Source organism: Canis lupus, chromosome 36 (genome assembly GCF_011100685.1).
Source record: "Canis lupus familiaris isolate Mischka breed German Shepherd chromosome 36, alternate assembly UU_Cfam_GSD_1.0, whole genome shotgun sequence".
In the NCBI taxonomy this organism is placed as follows: domain Eukaryota; kingdom Metazoa; phylum Chordata; class Mammalia; order Carnivora; family Canidae; genus Canis; species Canis lupus.
The window spans coordinates 3,547,954-3,568,178 of NC_049257.1; the positions used below are offsets into that span (position 1 = coordinate 3,547,954).

Genomic DNA, 20,225 nt, shown 5'->3' on the forward strand with positions numbered 1-20,225 from the left:
ACTGGTTTTGCACCATTAATGATCTTTGCTTGAATCAGTTATTCCATTGAGAACTATCTCTCTGTCCTTCCCTCCCTCTTCTTTTTCTTCCTCCCTTCTTCTCCCTCCTTCCTCTTCCCTTCTTATGCCCCCATCACTATGGATTTATGCCCTAAAAAATTCAATGTGTCTATTATTAACTTCCTTCCTTCCATCTCTCCTTCATCTCTTTCTTTCTTTCTTTCTTTTTTCACTCAAATATTTCTAAATTTGACTACTTGGAGCCCTTTCAAACCTATGCCTTTTTTTGACCTGAATCCCATCAGTATTTGAGGACTTAGAATGGTTTACTTGTCTCTTCCTTGACCTATGGGTATGTCTGCTCTTCTCTCTTCCCAAAAAGCAATATACTTTCTTTTCTTCACCTCTTTTTAGTGTGTGGGTTTTGGTGAGTGAATGGGGGGATACAAATCTTTTCTGTCCATGAGAACTCTAAAAATAACGTCAAACATATTGGTTTATTTTTACACCTTTCTGTGGAAGGACCTGTACCCCATAATTGCTGAACTTACTTATGTACCAGGTTCCATTCTAAATACTGTCTACAGTAATTGATTTAATCCTCACAATAACTCTAGGAGTTAGGTACAATAATTCTCCTCATTTTCCAGATGAAAATATGGAGGCACTGTGAGGTTATGGCTTGCCCGAGTTCTCTCAGCAAATAAGTGCTACACAGAAGGATTGGAACCCAGAAACCTTGGTTCTGAATCTTCACTCTTATCTGCTACACTTTACTGCCCCTAGACATTTAGCCACCATTCTTCCCTATGAGCCATGGCATTGCAGATCTCTACCAGCTTGAATTTAAGTATTGTCTTATGGTAAATTATCTGCTCACGTAAGTTCATATCCTTATAACCAGACCCAAAATTCCAAACTTTTCTTATCCCATTGGTTTGATACCAAATTTCTTTAGCCTGTAATACAAATTTAAAATTTTCACACATTACACCAAAATTGACATTGTGGTGATAGCTAAGATTCTTAATAATAGACTGCATTTGGAACATTAAGTAAAAATCCATGTTTGATTTCTTTTGGGAAGTAATTACACACAAATGATACCAAAGTACTACTTTGGAAACAGTCCAAGTAGGCAAGTTTAGGATTAAGATCTAGATGAAGAACATTCCCAGGCAAGTGGAACAATAAGTGCAAGGTCCTGATGCAGAAATATGTTCTGTATATTAAAGTTAAGGAAAGAAGTTGGCTGATGGGTCTGACCATGGAGACAGTGGTATGAGATTCTTCTGGGGGCCAAGGCAAAGGAAGGCTTTTGTAAAGTCTTATGAGTCATTCAAGGAGTGCAGGCATTATTTTTGGTATAATATGAAACCAATGAAGTACGTGAAAGAGGAGAATAAAATTGTCTAACTTAATTCAAAGCTCATTCTGGCTGCCTTGTAGAGAATGGGTATTAGAGAGATGAGAGGAAATGGGCAGGCCAATTAGGAGTTTATCAAAGGGCCACCTGCGGGGCTCAGTTAATAGCATCCAACTCCTGGTTTTGGTTTAGGTCATGATCTCAGGTTCATGGGATTGAGCCCCGAGGCTGGCTCTGTACTCAGCAGGGAGTCTGTTTGAAGATTCTCTCTTCCTCTGTACTCCCCCTACTCATACACTCTCTCTCTCTCTCAAATAAATAAATAAATCTCTTTAAAAAAAAAAAAAAGGAGGCTATTAGAGTTGTCCAAGTACCAGGGAAGTACTAGGGCAGATGGAGGAAGGGGTCAGAGTAAGAATATATTGTGGACATGGAGAGCACAGTACTTGTCATCAGATAGGATATGAAGAGAGTAATTATGAGAGGAGTCCAAAAAAAAAAAAAAAACCACCTCAAAAACCAAAACAAAAAAACCCCTAGAATTGGCATCTGAGCAACTTGGTGGGCGGTGGGGCCATAACCAGAAGAACAGATTTGGGATTACAGTTGAGTTCCGATTTTGTCCATGTAAATTTAAGATGAAAATGAGACATCCATGCAGAGAAAGCTGACAAGTGCAGAACCAAAAATGTACTGCTTATAAAAAAACTTCTCTCTGCTTGCATGGAGCACAAAGCATGCTGGTGATGATCTCCAGAATAGTCTAAACTGTTAGACAACACGGGAGGCCTCTTGAGACTAAGTGCAATGAACTTGCTCAAAAAGTTGCCTAATTGGCCTGCTCAAGTACTTGCGGTTACAGAGCCATAAAATAAACTCTTTGAATTTAGAAAATCCAAATGTAAAAATGTAAATTTGGCTCTCAGTCAGTCATTAACACCTTGAGCACATTAGCTCAGTTTTAGTTTGGTAACTCTCAAACTATTTTGACCATGACCCATTTAAGAAATAAATTTTACACCATAACCCAGTGTATACATATGATACACACATAACTACAGTGGACATCTAATGAAATAATATATGCAGTAGATTCTAATGCTTTATTTTTATTTGTTTTTTTAGATCCTGGCCAATCCCACTACATTGTTGTAATGACTTGCTAAGGGTCACAACTTTAGTCTGGAAAGGCCAGTTAGGTGCATCTTAATTGCTTGAGTTGCTTCTCAAACTATCATAGAAGAACTTTCTTTTTCCCATTTTCCAAATTTTGTGGACCTACCCTTTTTGTAAATTATAATAAAGATAAACTACCTAAGAAAGAAATGGGAAAAAATATAGATATATACACAATTATATATGCATACATCTATATTGTAGGTATATACATACAATGTGCATAATTTTATTATGTGTAATATACATGTATATGTGTGTATGTATATATATGTATGTGTTTATATATATATACACACACATATATATAACATAGATAAGATACAGATAACATAAATAATGATATATAGGACACCTGAGTGGCTCAGTGGTTGATCATCTGCCTTTGGCTCAGGGTGTGATCCCAGGGTCCTGGGATCATGTCCCACATCAATAAAATCTTAAAAAAAAAAAATTACATATATGTCATATGCATACACATATATAAAATAGAGAACAAATTAATAAATTACTCCAGCAAACTGCTAGAGTTTTAAAGCATTCATTTTCAAGTTCTCTTTTTTAAAGATTTTATTTATTTACTCATGAAAGTCACAGAGAGAGAGTCAGAGACATGGGCAGAGGGAGAAGCAGGCTCCATGCAGGGAGCCTGATGCAGGACTCAATCCCAGGACCCTGGGATCACAACCTGAGCCAAAAGCAGATGCTCAACCACTGAGTCACCTAGGCGTCCCTCATTTTCAATTTCTGTTCCTATATCTGATGGCTGGGTCTAGGACCCACACTTTGAGCAGCATTAGTGGAAAGCCAGTTGCCTGAATTTGGAAAGAAGCTGAAAAGTGTGTTCTGTTGGGGTTAGTAACAGCCTTATCTAAGGGTACATCCAGAGGCCCTGAAGTGCACCTGACTCTTGTGGGAAGCTCAAAGGGATTCAGAAGCCTGTACCAGCTTTTGCTGAGGAAATCATTCAAGGACCATTCAGCTACGGTCCTAAGGGGGCGGCTGGCCAGCCTGTTAGTTCTCCAGGTCTCCTGCATCACAAGTAGAGCAAGGCAGGAGACATTCTGGGCCTGAGAAGTCTCTGTTTTCAGAGATCAGCAAAGATAGCAGAGCAGACATTTTCTTTAGATTGCCTCTGCCAAACAAAGAGACGAAAGACAAGAATCTGAATTCAGAATCTGACAGGCCTTGACACCTATGGTTTCCTAAAGATTTACCCTTTAGGATTCAGGGAAAAGGGACGGGAAGCCACAGGCAAGGATGAGATCAAAGATCCAAGGACCTGCAGAAATTGGTGAAGTGGCTTCATTTTGGTTCCAGGATATTATTAGACTCTCTGAAAGTATGTAATACAAAATAATAAGGGCAAAACAGTGACTCCTTGACTACTAACAAAGTTCACTACATATTCAGTTTCCAGGGTATAATAGGTTCTTCATCTGGATATGATTCAGGCAAAAAGATCGAGGCCAATCAGTTGTTTCCTGAGAATGAAGAGATAGGTCAAGTGGGATTTAAAAATTCCAAGGGAAGGCCACAGTCAATGGATCTCTAGGGAAAGTGTTCTATATGAAGCCAACAGAAGTAAAAGGAGATGCAGTAATTGAGGTACAAAGTGAACAAACCGACCACCCGGATGTCATGCTAGTATTGAACAAAAGAGCAAGTTATTTCCCTCCCAAGAGGAGTCTGCAGTCGGGCAGGTTCAATGGTACACTCTAGAGAGTCAGAGTAGAGATCAGATTCTTATTTCCTTTATAGAAAGGACATTTAGCAAAATATGTGGCATTGCTGTGAGTATTCCAAAGAATCAGTTGGCTAACTTTAAGTACGTGGACTAAAATGACATCTAACTCCTGGACAACTCTGAAGTTTCCTGAAAAACGATAGTCCTTCTGTAAATGTCTATAACTTGTTTCTGTTGCAGTTAAAACAGGTGGTTTCCTGAACATCACTTATAAATTACTATGTAAAATTCAATGGCCAGCCAGGTCCACATCCCTTAAGGAACCCTAAACACAACACACCAACACTAATTGGTGCTGGCACCAATATCCCAAGCTGGTTGGCTAAATATAAATCAGGGTCTGTACTCAACAAGGAGCCAAAGCTTTTTGGCACATGGAGCATCTTTGGGCTGGTCAAAAAGTCAATAAATAAATAAATTACAATCAAACCCATCTACAAACTATCCAGCATTGCTGGGACCTACTCTTAGGAAAGCCTGTCAGGTAGCCATCGAGATAGGATTATTCTGAGATCTAGCTTAAACACTCATTGAAAAACAGTAACAACACCAGCCATTTATAAGGAATTTAGGTATTAGGTAGATCTTAGAAATATCCTTGTAAGGTAAATCCTAGAGAGGTTAAGTCATTTATCCAGTGTGGCTCAGGAAAGCAAAGCTGTGTGGCTTCGATCCTATGTTCATTTCACCATGACTCTTGGGGTTAGGAACAGTTTTTGAAATGTCCACAGACTATACCCATTACAAGTAGAAGTCCTAACAGGAGTCAGCTACATAAACAGCATCCTGGTCTAGTTCCTGAGATCTTATTTTAAATTAAAGTATCTGAAAGTAGAGCAATGACATTCATGCATGGGAGGATTCTCTTCTCACCCAAAATAAAACAGTATAAAATTCCGGTCTATGTTTTGGGCATAAGCTGCTTCCTTTGGGTCCTGGCAACAAGTGAATGAAAATCTGTATGGGGATCTGGTCCAGGTAGGAAGTGAATATAGGATCAGGGCATCCATCCTGATGCCACCAGGGATTGAGAAAGTCAACTGAGGCCCCTTTGACCCTATAAGCTTACTCTAGGGATATGGAGAGGTGGTCCAGTAGAGATTGCTCTTTGGTTGAATGGACCAGCAGTGGAAGTAGTGAGAAAAAGGAGGTTGTCTTCTGCACATGCTATTCACTAGCCAAGTGGGACCTTAGCAGGCCATGCTTATGTATCCTACACACCCACATAATCCCTGTGAATCTTACCACACAGGGAGCAGGCTGGGCAAAAGGACACCTTTTGGAGGTAATGACCTTTCATTATCAAACAAGCCATAATCTCTGAAAATAGGACTTCACTAGCATGATCAGGAATTGTAACCACTGTTTTCCAAGAGTTGGGAATAAGTGAGTGATGGGGCTTCAGTCTAGCACAGCCTGGTTCTGCCTAGAGACTTCACAAGAACATTCCTCACCAAGACGTTGGCTAAGGTCAGTTTCTTCACTCTCATGCAAAAGTTCCATTGTCGATTGTTGAATCAATAATATACTGAACCATTAATTAAGAGGAAGTTCAGTTTCTAGTGGATAATGATCTGTCACCCAGGTACATAACTTTACCTTGTCCTTTGACTCCTGCTGTCTTCTGCTTTTACTCTAAGCCTTCCCATTCTCAAAGCCTTGCCTCTTTCTAACCATTTCTTCTTTCCTTTTTTTTTTCTTTTCTTTTTTTCTTTTTTTTTTTTTTTTTAAGGCAATGGAATAAACTGCGTTTTCTACTATCAGGCTGCCACTTAGCCAGACCAACTTGAAAAAGTTGCTTAAGTTCTTTGTTTCTCTTATATGGGAATAAAACTCAGACTTATACTTCAGGTTTGTTGTGTGGGTTGAACAAGACAACCACACAGAATGCTTAGAACAGTGTCTGGCACAGAGTAAGCACTCAATAGAAGGTAATTGATGTTACAGGTTTGTCAAGAGCTGAGGGGAGAAACCCATTGTCAGAGTGGTCGATTCAGACAATAAGCCAAAATGAAAGTAACGTTCAAGTCTTTAATCATTTCCTCTAATAATATGAGTAAGAAAAATAAGTAAGAATTGAAATAGAAGAAAGTGCTGACTCCCTGATTGTTCCATTTTTCCTTGTTGAGAAATGGGCTAGTGGATTGGGCAGATGTGAGGATCATCTCACTGCCTAAGGAGCCCAGAACAAAAGGCTCCTCCTGGTTTACAGGTGAGAGCTACGGTGAGGAAAATGTCTTGGAGACCTACCCACTTCCCATAAGGTGAGACCGAGGTCTTGGCCTGGAGGAGGCCTCCGAATGGAGGAACCTGAGCTAGGAATGAAGCTATGCTGAGAGCATGTCCACTGGCGGCGGGGGGAGGGGGGCTGAGCTCTTGCCTGCAACTCCCTTCAGAGGCTGTGGTACACTGGCTGCCGACCATGTCTGGTGTGAAAGGGCAGCCTTCCGCCATGACGACCTGTCAGGGAAAGCCTTTGCAATTTGCCTATGGTTGGGCCCAATAGGATTTTGGCCATAACCCAGATTCCTTGGGTTATTATTAATCTTACAAGCACACACACACACACACACACACACACACACTCCATTTGTATAAAATCATTTGGAACAATGTAGAACCTACTGAGATTTTTATTGGGAAGAAAGTGTTACTTCCAGAAACTAACAGAAAAAATAATTTTTAATAAATATTTTTTGGCCTCCAAGTTTCTTTTTCTCTTGCAGATCTTTTATTTTTATTGTGGTAAAATACACAACATAAAATTTACCATCTTAATTATTTCTTCAGTACACAGTCCAGTACTCTGAAGTATGTTCACACAGTTGTTCAACCAATCTCCAGAATGCTTCTCATCTTGCAAAACTAAAGATCTTTATTCATTAAACTATTCCCTATTCTCCCTCATCCATCCCAGGAATCTTTTTTACACTACCTTTTAGGCTTGCTGATTCTTCCTCTTTTATTTGTCCCCTCCCACCCCCCGTTATACAGAATGATTTCTCATCTTCATCATTCCCAAGACTGTCTTGGAATATCAAACTGCCTGGCCCACACAGCCCCACCCCAGGTCAATGAGATGCACTCTCCTTGAGGAGACAGGGCAGCCACCTTTACTACTACAGATTCCCTTTAATGTCTTGGCTATCCATTCATCCTATATCGCTTATCAATCTTTCCACAAACAAAGATGATGCTTGCCCCACAGGACTTCTAGAAACAAAATTGATTTTATTTCATTATAAAATGAAATTATAGGGACCAGGAATTCAATGAGAAGACTACTGCCCTTATAATCATCCTTCTGGAACAATTCCCAAGACCTTTGACCATGAAGCACACACACTCAGTATATATATAGCATTTTCAAATAATTTTTTTTTTTCTGGCTCTCTAGGTGATGTGTTGACATTCTTAGATTCTCACGTGGAATGTAACGTTGGTTGGTTGGAACCTCTTCTGGAAAGAGTTTATTTAAGTAGAAAGAAAGTAGCCTGTCCAGTAATTGAAGTCATCAATGATAAGGATATGAGGTAATACTGTCATATTCCACAAGATACTTATAAGTGAGTCTTTAACAGCATTAGAAAATACTGGTCATATTCCTATATGCAGATTTTTGCAAATCTAAGAAATCCACAGTTTATCCATTTAAATAAATGAAAACATATAATAGATATCTTGGGATCAGAGGTCAATCAAATAGTTTATTTGATCATCAAAATTCTTAACTCTTAATACCAATAAATCGTAACACTCATTATCCAGTTCTTTCCTCTTTCTATTCAGCTGTGCCTAAACCCAGAAAATATTTATCTTCCTTAAGATTAGCTCATCTTTTTATGGGAAATATACATATGGTCCTAAATTGTTTTTTTTTTCCCTCAAAAACTGTCAGAACATTATTAAAAGAAAAGTATAAGTTAAAAACTAGCAATCCAGCCAATTAGTCACTAATGCAAGTTGTACTCATAAAGTTGCTTGAAATGTCATTAAAAAGTTTGTGATAAAAAAAAGTTTGTGATAATCTACAAACATTTGTATAAACACTTTATGTCATTTATTTGAACAAGACATGATATCGGGTTGATTAAGTATCTGTGAATGATCATCTCAGGTAGCACTTTTGTTTTTGTCCTGGATTAGTTACATGACAGTGGACAACTTTCAAAGAGGCATCTTTGTGTGGCCCATGAACTTTGGTTGGAGAACAATTCCTCCAGACGTTGTTGCAAAAAACAGAATTAAAGAAACAGATATAATAAGGTAAGTGTATGAAATTCAAGATTAGAGAGCAATCGTGGATCTTTTGATAAAGCTGTAGGAAGCAATTCCACAAATCAGATATTTCCTGTCATTCTGTAGACCATCAAGAATTATAGCTTTAACCAATAGATGATCAAAAGCAAGCAAAGTTTTCCTAAGATATTACTTTTCCACTACCAAAACTCATTTTTAAATGGTTAATTGCACTTTATTCAGCCCCAAACCCAGAGAAATTCACTAATACTATTCCTGCTCTCTGGGATTTACAACCTAAGAAATAGAAACTAATTGAATATGCTGCATAAATGTTATATAAACACACATAACGTTAAAGCCAACATGAGTAAAAATTAGAAGAGTAAATAATAGTAATAAAAATATTGTAATAATAGCTACTGTTAGGATTTTCTTTTCAATTCTAATCCTACCCCTTCCATGGGAGGGGTGCCAAATTCTATGAATGAACTGAGAAATAGACACAGAAGGCGGATACGAATTAAAAGTGGGGATATATTGCTGGAGAAGCTGAATTGAAGAACACAGCTTAGACCTAAAGCCAAGGTGGGGGCTTCTGAACACTTCTCCCAGTCTAGACCTGCAGGACAAGCACACAGCCAGCCTCAGGCAGAGCAACAGGCGTCCCAAAGCCTTCCCAGTGGGAGAGAGAACTTGAGCAGACAAGTGCTAAGAGAAAGCCCCAGCCCAGACTATGCACTGTAGCATTTTCTCAGAACTTAACCCTCAATAAAGCACGCCTTATCGCTTGCTAGGTGTGGTGGCTCCAGAATTGATATTCCTAGCAAGTCAGGTAGGAATGCTATCATTTATTTAGCACTATGCATTTAACCCTCTCTGTAACCCTAGGAGAGAGGTGGTATAATATTCCGATAGTAGAGATGAGGAAATTGAGCCTAAAAGAGTTAATCTACCCAGGGATATACAGCTTGTAAAATAACAAATTGGAATTCAAACCGGTATCTGCCTGAATTTAACACGCTTGCTCTGATCCCACACCTGGAGAACCTCTTTGTCTTCTTTTCAGACTCCCATTTGGAGGGTCAGTGCAATGATTGAGTTTAGATTATATTCCGCATGACATTCCAGACTGCATCTGGATGGACTAGAAAAGACATTTGGCATTCAGACGGCATATGTGTTTAAATGGTGGGAGAAGGGAAGTAGGTGTGGGGCAGGAGTTAGCTACCCTTGAGATTGCTTTATACCCTAAACACAAGACAGGCTCTCCACACAAACCTCTTTCGCCTGGCTCAATGGTAACCACCATGGAAAGTGACTCAAGTATAGCTGCTGATTGTCTTGGCTAGCTGCTGATGCAAGTGTAGTTCCTATCCCCCATACTCTATAACAGTCATGGAGGCTCTGGGGTCAGACTCTTTGGATTTAGATCTCAACTCTATGGTTGGCTGGTGGCTTAGTGGTTGAATGTCTGCCTTAGGTTCAAGTCCTGATTTCAGAATCCTGAGATTCTGAGGACTCCCTGTAGGGAGCTTGCTTCTCTCTCTGCCTGTGTCTCTGCCTCTCTTTCTGTGTCTCTCATGAATAAATAAATAGTCTTTTAATAAATATAAATATATAAATAAATCTCAACTCCATTACTTCCTAATGATGTGAGCTTTAGAAAGTTACTTAACCTCTTTGGATCTGTTTCCTCATTTTCCCATTAAGACTAATAGAAGGAGCTACTTCTGTTATCTAATAATTAAATCTGATTACATATCATGCTTTACAAAATGTTTACCACATAATAAGCTGTCCTAAAGTCTGTCTATAGTTGAGGCGTCTAGGGGAGTGAGAGATCCTCGAGTGAAATTGGACCACCTCAACTGAACCCCTGATGGATATCATACTAATCTGTGACTTTGGGAAAGTTTCTAACCATTTCTGTGTTTCAGTTTCTTAATGGTACATACCCACAGGATTTTTGTAAAGTCTGAGCTGTTTATAATATTTACACAGTGCCTGGTACTCCCGTAGCACTATTAAATACGAGTTTAAAAATAATATATCTGGAGAGTTTGTGTCAGAGAGTAAAGGGCAAATAAGAATCCTACTTCCAGGCCCCTCCTTTACTGACCCTAATCAAGCTCTGCCACCATGAACCAGGGGACTGATGACTTCAGTGCTATTTATGACCCCTTTCCAAGACCTCCCCACACATGATAGCTATTTTGAAATGTCTCTTAACTCCATCACAACTGCACAGGGGACCCACTCTGAAAGTTGAATTCCCATGACATGAAAGTTTAAAAAAATAAACATTTCTTTTTGTAGGTGCCCCGTCATGGCAGGTGGATTATTTTCTATTGATAAAAATTACTTTTTTGAACTTGGAACATATGACCCTGGACTTGATGTCTGGGGTGGAGAAAATATGGAGCTCTCATTCAAGGTATTACCAAGTGGTCCTCAAATTCTCTCTACAGTTAAGAGTTTATCATTTGGTTTCATTTTACTAATATAATCAGATATGGGACTGCCTCCGGGAGCAAATTTCACAGAAATTTTAGGGCCTCTGGATTAATGTTTTAATATCCCAGATTAAATTTGGAAGAATCAATAGCTCTCATAAAATTTATTAGAATTCCCTAAAATTTTATGACACTGTTTCTACATGTGGCTATAGGGGAAATAATTGTCCACTATCCTGTATAAGTGCTGTGGGATTCATACTTCATACAAAATATCTCCAGGAACGTTTTTCTAGTATATCAGAAGTAATGAAATCATTCAGTAATGGGTCACCGTAGACAGCACAAGTAACAGAAGTAAGAATAGTACCTTTAGAGCAGGCCATCAACAGGCAATGGTGCAGCAACTTTGGTCATCTCAGACAGTTCTGGGTATTTATAGTTATTGATCAACAGCTAAGAAAACCCTGGCAGCAGTCAGAGTGAAGAGAATCCAAAAGACAACTGCTTTCTTGAGGAGTGGGGTAGTATATAGTAACAGGAGTATTACTTTGAGCTCATTTTCAGTTTGTATTCCATAAATCATACGGATCATCCCAAGATGTGAGAAGGGAAAGTTGAAAAAATGGAAATATATACTCCTTTCCCTGATCCAACTGAAACAGGAGTTCATATTTTATACTTTGGGAGTCAGTGAGAATTTCTTTATAAAATAAAAACATGTACACTGCAGAGCAAGGAAGAAAAAAATATATTTTACAAATCCTAACATGGTCCACAGCCATGTAAAAAACTAAATAAACCTGTTGAGTTCAATTTGAAACTATTGATAAAGATTTGAGAAGTTGAGAGTACTACTTCAAACTGGGGGGAGGAGGCAGTGGTCACCAGGTGGTTCCTTGTCAGTGTTAACTGCCCGTGATTTGTGTACATCATTTGATAATTACTGTTTTTTATCAAACTGTTCCAGGTGTGGATGTGTGGTGGTGAAATTGAGATCATTCCCTGCTCCCGAGTGGGCCACATATTCAGAAATGACAATCCATACTCCTTCCCCAAAGACCGGATGAAGACAGTAGAGCGGAACCTGGTGCGGGTTGCTGAGGTCTGGCTTGATGAGTACAAGGAGCTATTCTATGGCCATGGGGACCACCTCATAGACCAAGGGTTGGATGTCGGAAACCTCACTGAACAACGGGAACTTCGAAAGAAACTAAAGTGCAAAAGTTTCAAATGGTACTTGGAGAATGTTTTTCCTGATTTGAAGGCCCCCATTGTGAGGGCTAATGGTGTGGTAAGTTCAAGCAGCACTCTAAATCCTGACTCCATAAAAATAAATTTGTAAAACTCTTGAAAATATGTGGAAAAGAATGAAAGATTACATTATATGTAAATACCAAGTATGAGTGCAGATGGCACCGAGCATGGTTAAGAGTTAGATACAGGTGGACTTGAGGGAGCCTTTTAGGCAGCCATGTTCATTGATGACTTCATCAAATACCTACTGGTATCAATAAACCAGACAGCATTTCAGAACTGGATTATAGGGTGCTGTATAAAGCAGACTTGATTCCTATTTATGGAGCTTAAAGTTGAGTGGAGAAAACAATATACAACTATGTAACATTTAAGTAAAAAAATAGGATAGCTCTCACTTGGGAAGCGGTCACAGGTGATGAATCCTTCTAAGCTAGAGTATTCAACTCTGAGACGATACTGAAGCCTAGATCTGAAAGACAAGTGTCACCCAAGCTCTAAAGGAGAGAGTCTTAGGCAGAGGACTCCCTTTGTGCAAAAACTCTGAGATAGAGGACCGTCCAGGCACTCAAGAAGATGAATATTGTTAGGGTGTGAAGGAGAGAAGAATGACACCAGATGAGGAGGAGGAGGGAGGAAGAGTCATGTCACATAGGTCCTTGTGGGCAGAGTAAGGATCGATAGTCCGTCCTTCCTTCCTCCCTTCCTCCCTTCCTCCCTTCCTCCCTTCCTCCCTCCCCTCTTTCCTTCCTTCCTTCCTTCCTTCCTTCCTTTCTTTCTTTCTTTCTTTCTTTCTTTCTTTCTTTCTTTCTTTCTTTCTTTTTCTTTTTTTCTTTCTTCCCTCCCTTCCCTCTACTGATGTAACAGGAAGTTATTGAGTAACATTAAGCAATGAGATAACATGATTTAATTAGATTTTTACAGATCTCAAACATGGGTTAAAAATAAAAGAAAGCATCAGACAATGACAGAGGAAATTCGAGGCACAATATAATGTACCAAAAGGGATGAAACCAAGCTCAACAGGTTGGACAGAGTAGAAAGCTAAGAACTAAAGCAAGAAAGCAGAGAACTTGGTTAAAAGTCATTTCAAACCCATTCTAGGAGACAGGCTTCATTTGAAGAGGATGGCAAGTCATGAAGATATTTACCTTAGAATGGGTTTAGAAGGGATTAGTCAAGCCTTGACCTAGAGTGCTTCCCTAGTCATGAATATTTTTAATATCTTTTATTGTTTTCTCATTTATTTTTTATTTATAAATATTCCTGGCATTATTTCATTTTCTTTCAGTTTCCTTTTTCTTCATGAAAGAGATTCTCAGACTTGACCTCAGTAAGCCTGCCATTTGAGGCCATGTTTGTTCAGTTCTCCCTAGAAAATGAATTGTATGAACCAATCACTGTCTGCCTAGGAAATTTCCTGATGACAAGGACTTAGTAGAGCCTTTCTCCCTAATAGTATAGGGGAGATTCTGGAAGAGTGTAAAAGAGATGAAACACAAAAATTCAACTGAAAAATTAGTATAAGTGACCTGTTTGTATATAACATAATGTTGTATAAAATTGTTGTTTTTTATAGGTCGAAATAAGTAGCAGCTATTTCTGGTGTTTCAACCTGGTATCTTGTTCTAGGTAACTCATTAGGAAGAACACCCTGGATTTATGCACTGTTCAGATAATGTGTCTATAGAACGAACTCACTTTTTTTTTTTAATTCTAACCCCTGAGTAAGAAAAGAAATTCTCACCATAGTAATTTTTTTTCCTGCCCTAACAAATGTCAGCAAGAGCATTACTGAACTCTAACCACCAGAGGGAACTAAAAACCTACCTTTTGTATCCTCTGTGAGGCTAATTTGTATGAGTTCCCATGAAATTTTTGTAGCGCTGTCCTGTAACAGCCTTCTGCTGATGACTGAACTAGAATATATTAAAATGCAAAAAAAGATTTTTAAATTATTTTTTAAAATTCTATTTGTTGCCTTCCTTAGATAAATTATAACCAAAGATGCTGTTTGCTCTCTTCTGAAATAACCAGTAGGGAGCATTATTACCATTTAAAAAAAAAAAAAAAAAGATCGTTTTCAGACACTTCAGACTAAGATTAACTAGACCATTATTTTAGACAGACAATTTTGAAAAGTCCCGAGAAAATAAACTACAACATTTTGTTAGTTGCTCCTCATTTTCCTTTCTTTCAACCTATTTAGGAATTTAAATCCAGTGTAAGGTTTTTGTTTTCTTTTCTTTTTATAAGAACATATCGTATCATATTGAACCAAAAATATTTAAAGAATGAAACAACTGCACTAATAATTAGTCTTTATATTGCATTTTATGCTTAGCAAACAGCCTATAGCTCAATGTTCTGCAGTTCTGTGATAAACTGGGGGAACTCCACCTCCTAAATTGGAAAGTGAAATAATTCAAAATGGATAATTTAAAACTTATATACTGCCTGATTTTTTTTAAAGATTGAAATCATTTACAATAAAGGCATAAATACAATTCCTTACAAATCAATTTTTAAAACCGTTCATAATGAGATAAAGAATAACAACTGTTTAGGACTTCATAAATCAGTTCTGTGTGAAGAAAAGCAGTTTTTCCAGAAATTTTATTTTAAAGATTTTATTTGAGAGAGAGAGCACAGGCAGGGGGAGCAGCAGGCAGAGGGAGAAGCAGGCGCCCCGCTGAGCAGGGATCCTAATGCGGGGCTGGATCCCAGGACCCTGAGATCATGACCTGGGCCTAAGCCAGGTCAACTGAGCCACCCAGAAGCCCCCAGAAATTTCTGACTGGAAGGAAGGGAAACAAATCTTAGAGAAAGCAGGGGAGTGGGAAGCAAGGGAAAGAAAAATGTTCTCCTTCCATCTCATGCTTTTCTATGCTTGGCAGAAGGGACTGTACAAAATAAACACAAAGCAAACAGTTAAACCAGGGGTTCCCATACACTGTGCTGCCAGAAATAGGATCCCAGGGCCAAATGTATTTGGCAAACACTCCCACTGCATTCCCTCGTGTAGAGGAGAGCTAAACATTAACGTCCTGGAGGTTCTGTGAGGTTCTGGAGCAGTACAACCTGTTCAGCTGTATTGAGGCCAGAGTTTTCCAAGCCCGTGGGAAGATAGAATATTTTCTGAGTAGTCCACAAACACAGAAATTTATATTTATCTCTGTTAAAATCCAGAGAACAATTGGAGCACATTTCCTTTCTTTAATCTCCAGGATTATCCTGCTTTCATGCATGTCTATTAAATCTCTGAAGTTGATTTGTTCTGTGCGTCCTGACTGCTCCATTTACTAGCGGTGGTCGTCTCTTCCCATATTTGTCACTTTACATTGTGAACAGAGCTTTCTTTGAAGATTTCTTTTTTTTTTTTTAAAGATTTTATTTTATTTATTCATGAGAGGCGCAGAGAGAGAGAGCGAGGCAGAGACACAGGCAGAGGGAGAAGCAGGCTCCATACAGGGAGCCCGACGTGGGCCTTGATCCCTGGACCCCAGGATCATGCCCTGGGCTGAAGGTGGCACCAAACCGCTGGGCCACCGGGGCTGCCTAAAGATTTCTGATGGAAATTCTGTCCTTCTAGAGTAGTTTTACATGCCAGCCACCCCAGAAGTAATCACCCTGGTACTAGTTTTGGTTTTGTTTTGTTTTGTTTTGTTTTTTTAAGATTTTATTTATTTATTTGAAGGAGAGAGAGGAAGAGAGAGCATGAGCTGGGGGGCAGGGGAAGGGCAGAGGGAGAGGGAGAAGGACTTTCCACTGAGCAAGGAGCCCCACAGGGGGCCGGATCCCAGGACCCTGAGACATGTCCTGAGCCAAAGGCAGAGGTTTAACCACCTGAGCCACCCAGGCACCAACAACCTGGTGCTATTTTTATGTCGGTCTCAGTTCCTATCCAATGCAGGTACTGTAACCTTGCATCTCAAACCCAAATGAAGGTCCATGTAAAGGTCAGATTCCCAAGGGAGACTCTAGCTTCCTTGTTGTCTCCCTGTGCTACTGGGTAAGTTGTTTTTCCCAGGACACCATTCTGTTGAGGGTCTAATTCTTTAGTTGTCCATCTTTATACAGAAGACTGCCTGCCGTTCCAACTCTCTGGCTTATCCATACCCACATTTTTTCTCTTGTCCTTACAATCAATGTTGGTCCCTTGCCTACAAGTAGTTGCAATTTTTCCACTTGCTAAAGGGCTTTGTATTGTCTGATTTTGTTTCGTTTCCTGCATTTTTCTGGTCCCTGAAGATGCCCCTTACTTTCTTGCAAGCTAAGCTACGCATGTAAAAGTGAGGACCAACCCACTGAGCACCCTGTTATGAAGGCTTACAGCTCTGAGCCACGCAGCTGCATCATATACCATCCCAGAGTTAGAGCTCTGTGTTAGGCACCATGGAACAGGAAGGAGCACAAATAGTGTCCCTGCCAACAAAGACTTTACCACATCCCAGCTTGGAAGGCTTTCCTGAGGGTAGACTTGACTCTACGCAGCTCTTCTAGAAATCTAAGAAGTCTAAATTGCACTATTAACTCACCATCTCGTTAGCCTTGCCCAAGATGTCAAAGGGGGCAAGGGAATCAACATTTTTCTGCATTAAATGGTGACTTATAGAAAGCTGCCTCCATATTTGACCCTGCAAATCCATTAAAAACCTGGGGACCTGCCAGATAGTGCCTTTAAGGTTGGCTCTGTATTAGCTTTCATGACTTTCCTATAATGAATTGTAGCTTGCCTGAGTCATTAGGAAGATTCTGACAGGGAATCAGCCGGAATCTGCTGTTCTTTGAAGGACTCAATTTATCTATGATTCAGTGCCTAGGCACTGAAATCGCTTGAAGGGGTCAGCCAGGGAACAGAGCCCATAACTGTTGGTTTGATTAAATTGCAAGTCTGTGCATTGACTTTTAAAGTATGCATCAGGAAAACGTGAGACAAGAAAATAACTACTTTTCATGCTACCTTTCGCTCATTCCCTATTCAGCATTCCAGGCAAGGGTTAATTAAAAGCTTCTGTTTGTTGGCTCTGTGGCTGAATCATAGGCCTAAATTGACAGATTGAAGCTGTACTTTAGCAAGATTACATTATGTCTCTGTTAGAGATAGCAACCAATAAAATCGTACAGTGCTAAGTAATGCTAAGCTATCAACTTAACTATCTTTTAACCTTATTAGAGTTTTATAGTCTGTGTTTTCTGAATGTCTTGTTCTACTTTAAAGTATGTTTTCCCTTAATGCATATTTTATATTTTGTTTCCTAGCTTATTAACGTGGCCTTGGGCAAATGCATTTCCATTGAAAACACCACAGCCACTTTGGAAGACTGCGATGGGAGCAGCGAGGTACGCCGGGCTGGGTTTTCTCTCTCATCATGGGCGCAGTTGATAGATGATGCAGGTGTACCTGAGAAGTGCAGAGTATGGCACATTTACCGCTCACTTGAGAAATTTATTTTTGCTGTACAAACAATAATCAACTTATAAATTTCTGCATGATCATAAGGTTGGTGATAAGAGGGCCTGCTGCCACTGAATGTAAAGATGGTGACCAAGGGAGAAAAAATGTGAGTACTGAAGTCAACCCACCAGGGACCCAGTTCTGGCTTCATCACTTTCAAAAGTGTGTTAACTTTGCCAATCCTTTAACCTTTAGGTAAATACCAGTTATAACAGTACCTACCCCAAAATCAGGTTTTAGGATCAAATTATGTAATACAGATGAAGCATGTAGAACAATATTTAACACTTAGTGCTCCACAAATGTTCACTGTTACAATAAGAAAGACAAAAAAAAAGTGAAAAATAAAAAATTACATCTAAAGATAAAATAAAGGAAATACAGGCAGAGCATATTTTTAAATAATCTAAGGGAACAATTTTATTCTGATTCAGCCCCCTCCTCCCCTCTCTCCTACATGTTGAGGGAGTAATGCAAATTACATAATCCGTGATCCATGGTGGAAAACCCTTCAGCAAATCTCTGACAGACTCAGAACACAAGGGTTAGGGGTGTAAGGAAGGCCAGAGAGAACAGGGGAGACTCAGCAGTGCTGGAGGTGAGCTCAGAGTGATGGTACCACTCTCTTCAGCATATGTTCCCCACCCATTCTCATTCTGTGTGGATATTACCGTTTTGGATGCTAAATAAAACTCACAGAAACATCAATCCATGAGTAGACCTCAACTTCCTAAAATTGTAGATCAATCTTTGGTAGAGAAATTATTTTGTTATAAGATTCTAGGCTCCCCAGACTTACCTGTTTGCTTTGACTGGGAGATATTGCCTATATTTCTGAGCACATCCCCTCTCTACCTCTAATTCAAAGCTGAAAAGACATTTTTGTTCTTCTGTTGCTATAATTCAGCTATGGATTGTAAACTTGAGGCTGAGGGAGCTCTTTCTTAATTAGGAAAGAAAGGCAGAGAGGGAAGAGAAAAGTGTCAAGAATCATTTGAAAGATACAACTCACATATTAATAAATATGTGAGGAAATAGTCATAAGTTATAAAATAAAACCACAAGTAATGCAAATTACATGAAAGTAAAATATTATTTCATTCCATCCTTCAAGACTCATTCTTCTAGTGATTTTCTGTGCTGATTAACCACTGTTTTATCCGAAGACCCCAGTTGTGGTCTGGATAACCAGTGAGGCTCTCAAGGGGATGCTGGGAGGTGGAGGTATGAATATGCAGCCCCTACTTTCCATCTCCCTTCTTATCCTGTTGCTCCTTTTAAGCTTGCAGTTCGTTTGAATAGTAAAAAGTAAAGGAACTTGGAGGAAGTTAACTTATTTTGGCAGATTAATGAAGCTTAACACCAAGCCATTTTATAACTTTCATCCAAAAAAGGCTCGAAAGGAATAAAGTCCTATGATTGAACCACCAAGCCTTATCCTTCACCTTACCTAAAAAGTCCCCCAAGCTATTAATTTTTCAACCAGTTGAGATGTCTATTTTAAAGGTAATGTCTAGCTTCTCTTAGTAGCCACATAACTTCTCTGTATTATGACGTAAGACCCATCTTCTCAAATTTTAATGGGCACACAAATCACCTGGAAAGTTTGTTACAATACAGATTTCTGATTCAATAGGTTCATGGTGGAGCTGAGGTTCAGCAGTTCCAACTAGCCCCCAGGTGATGCTGGTGTTGGTCCAGGGACTACCCTTTGAGCGGAGAGGTCTCACCCAAGGACTGACTTGATAACCTAAATTACATCTCAGTTACATTACAAAGGATTCCCTAGGTAAAAGCATTTAGATAGATTTTACCAGCAGTCTTGTGTGTGTGTGTGTGTGTGTGTGTGTGTGTTTGTATTTTTAATGTTCGCATTGGTGCAAAACAAAAAACTTCTTGCAGACCCACAGACTTAGAATAAATTGACCAGGAAGATAGTACTAGGTTGTAAATAACTGGAAAAAGTACTTAGAAAAATTGAAAACATGGTTCCATTACCTGAATCGGAATTTATTTTAGACATTGGCAACTCCCCAAAACGGAACTTCTCCAAGAGTGGTTCTTATTGAATGCTTATGGACGCTAAGAGAGCAGAACCTGATGATTCTTTCTGCTATCAGAAGAAAGTTTTTTAACCTTTCTTATAATGGAAACGTTTTTTAGCCTTAAGAAAGATTTTTAACCTTTCCTGCAAAGCCTCTAGGAGTCCAGTTATCTAGATAGGCTTAAACAAAGAAGCATAATAATTTCCACCAAAGTAATTTAGGACTGTGACCTGGATCTCATAGCCCTAAAGGCTATGAAATGATTTGAATGTTCCCCTACTTAAGCACCAGGCTTGTCTGGGGTTCCGAACGCCTGAAATGACCTCCACTTCCAGATATATACTAACTGTACTAAATAGTTTTTATTTTTATTTCATTTTTTTAAGATTTTATTTATTTATTCATGAGACACACAGAGAGAGAGAGAGAGGCAGAGACATGGGCAGAGGGAGAAGCAGGCTCCATGCAGAAAGCCCGATGT

General features: G+C 39.2%; 1 protein-coding gene across 1 annotated transcript in view; it reads left to right on the forward strand.

Annotated features, from left to right (window-relative positions):
* Positions 1 to 20,225, forward strand: part of GALNT5 (polypeptide N-acetylgalactosaminyltransferase 5) — a 46,610-nt gene that overhangs the window by 16,806 nt on the left and 9,579 nt on the right. Inside the window, exons 4-8 of the mRNA XM_038585083.1 lie at positions 7,687 to 7,822; positions 8,436 to 8,555; positions 10,848 to 10,965; positions 11,955 to 12,278; positions 17,504 to 17,584. Coding sequence (XP_038441011.1) covers positions 7,687 to 7,822; positions 8,436 to 8,555; positions 10,848 to 10,965; positions 11,955 to 12,278; positions 17,504 to 17,584 — 779 coding nt within the window. The remainder of the gene's footprint in view (positions 1 to 7,686; positions 7,823 to 8,435; positions 8,556 to 10,847; positions 10,966 to 11,954; positions 12,279 to 17,503; positions 17,585 to 20,225) is intronic.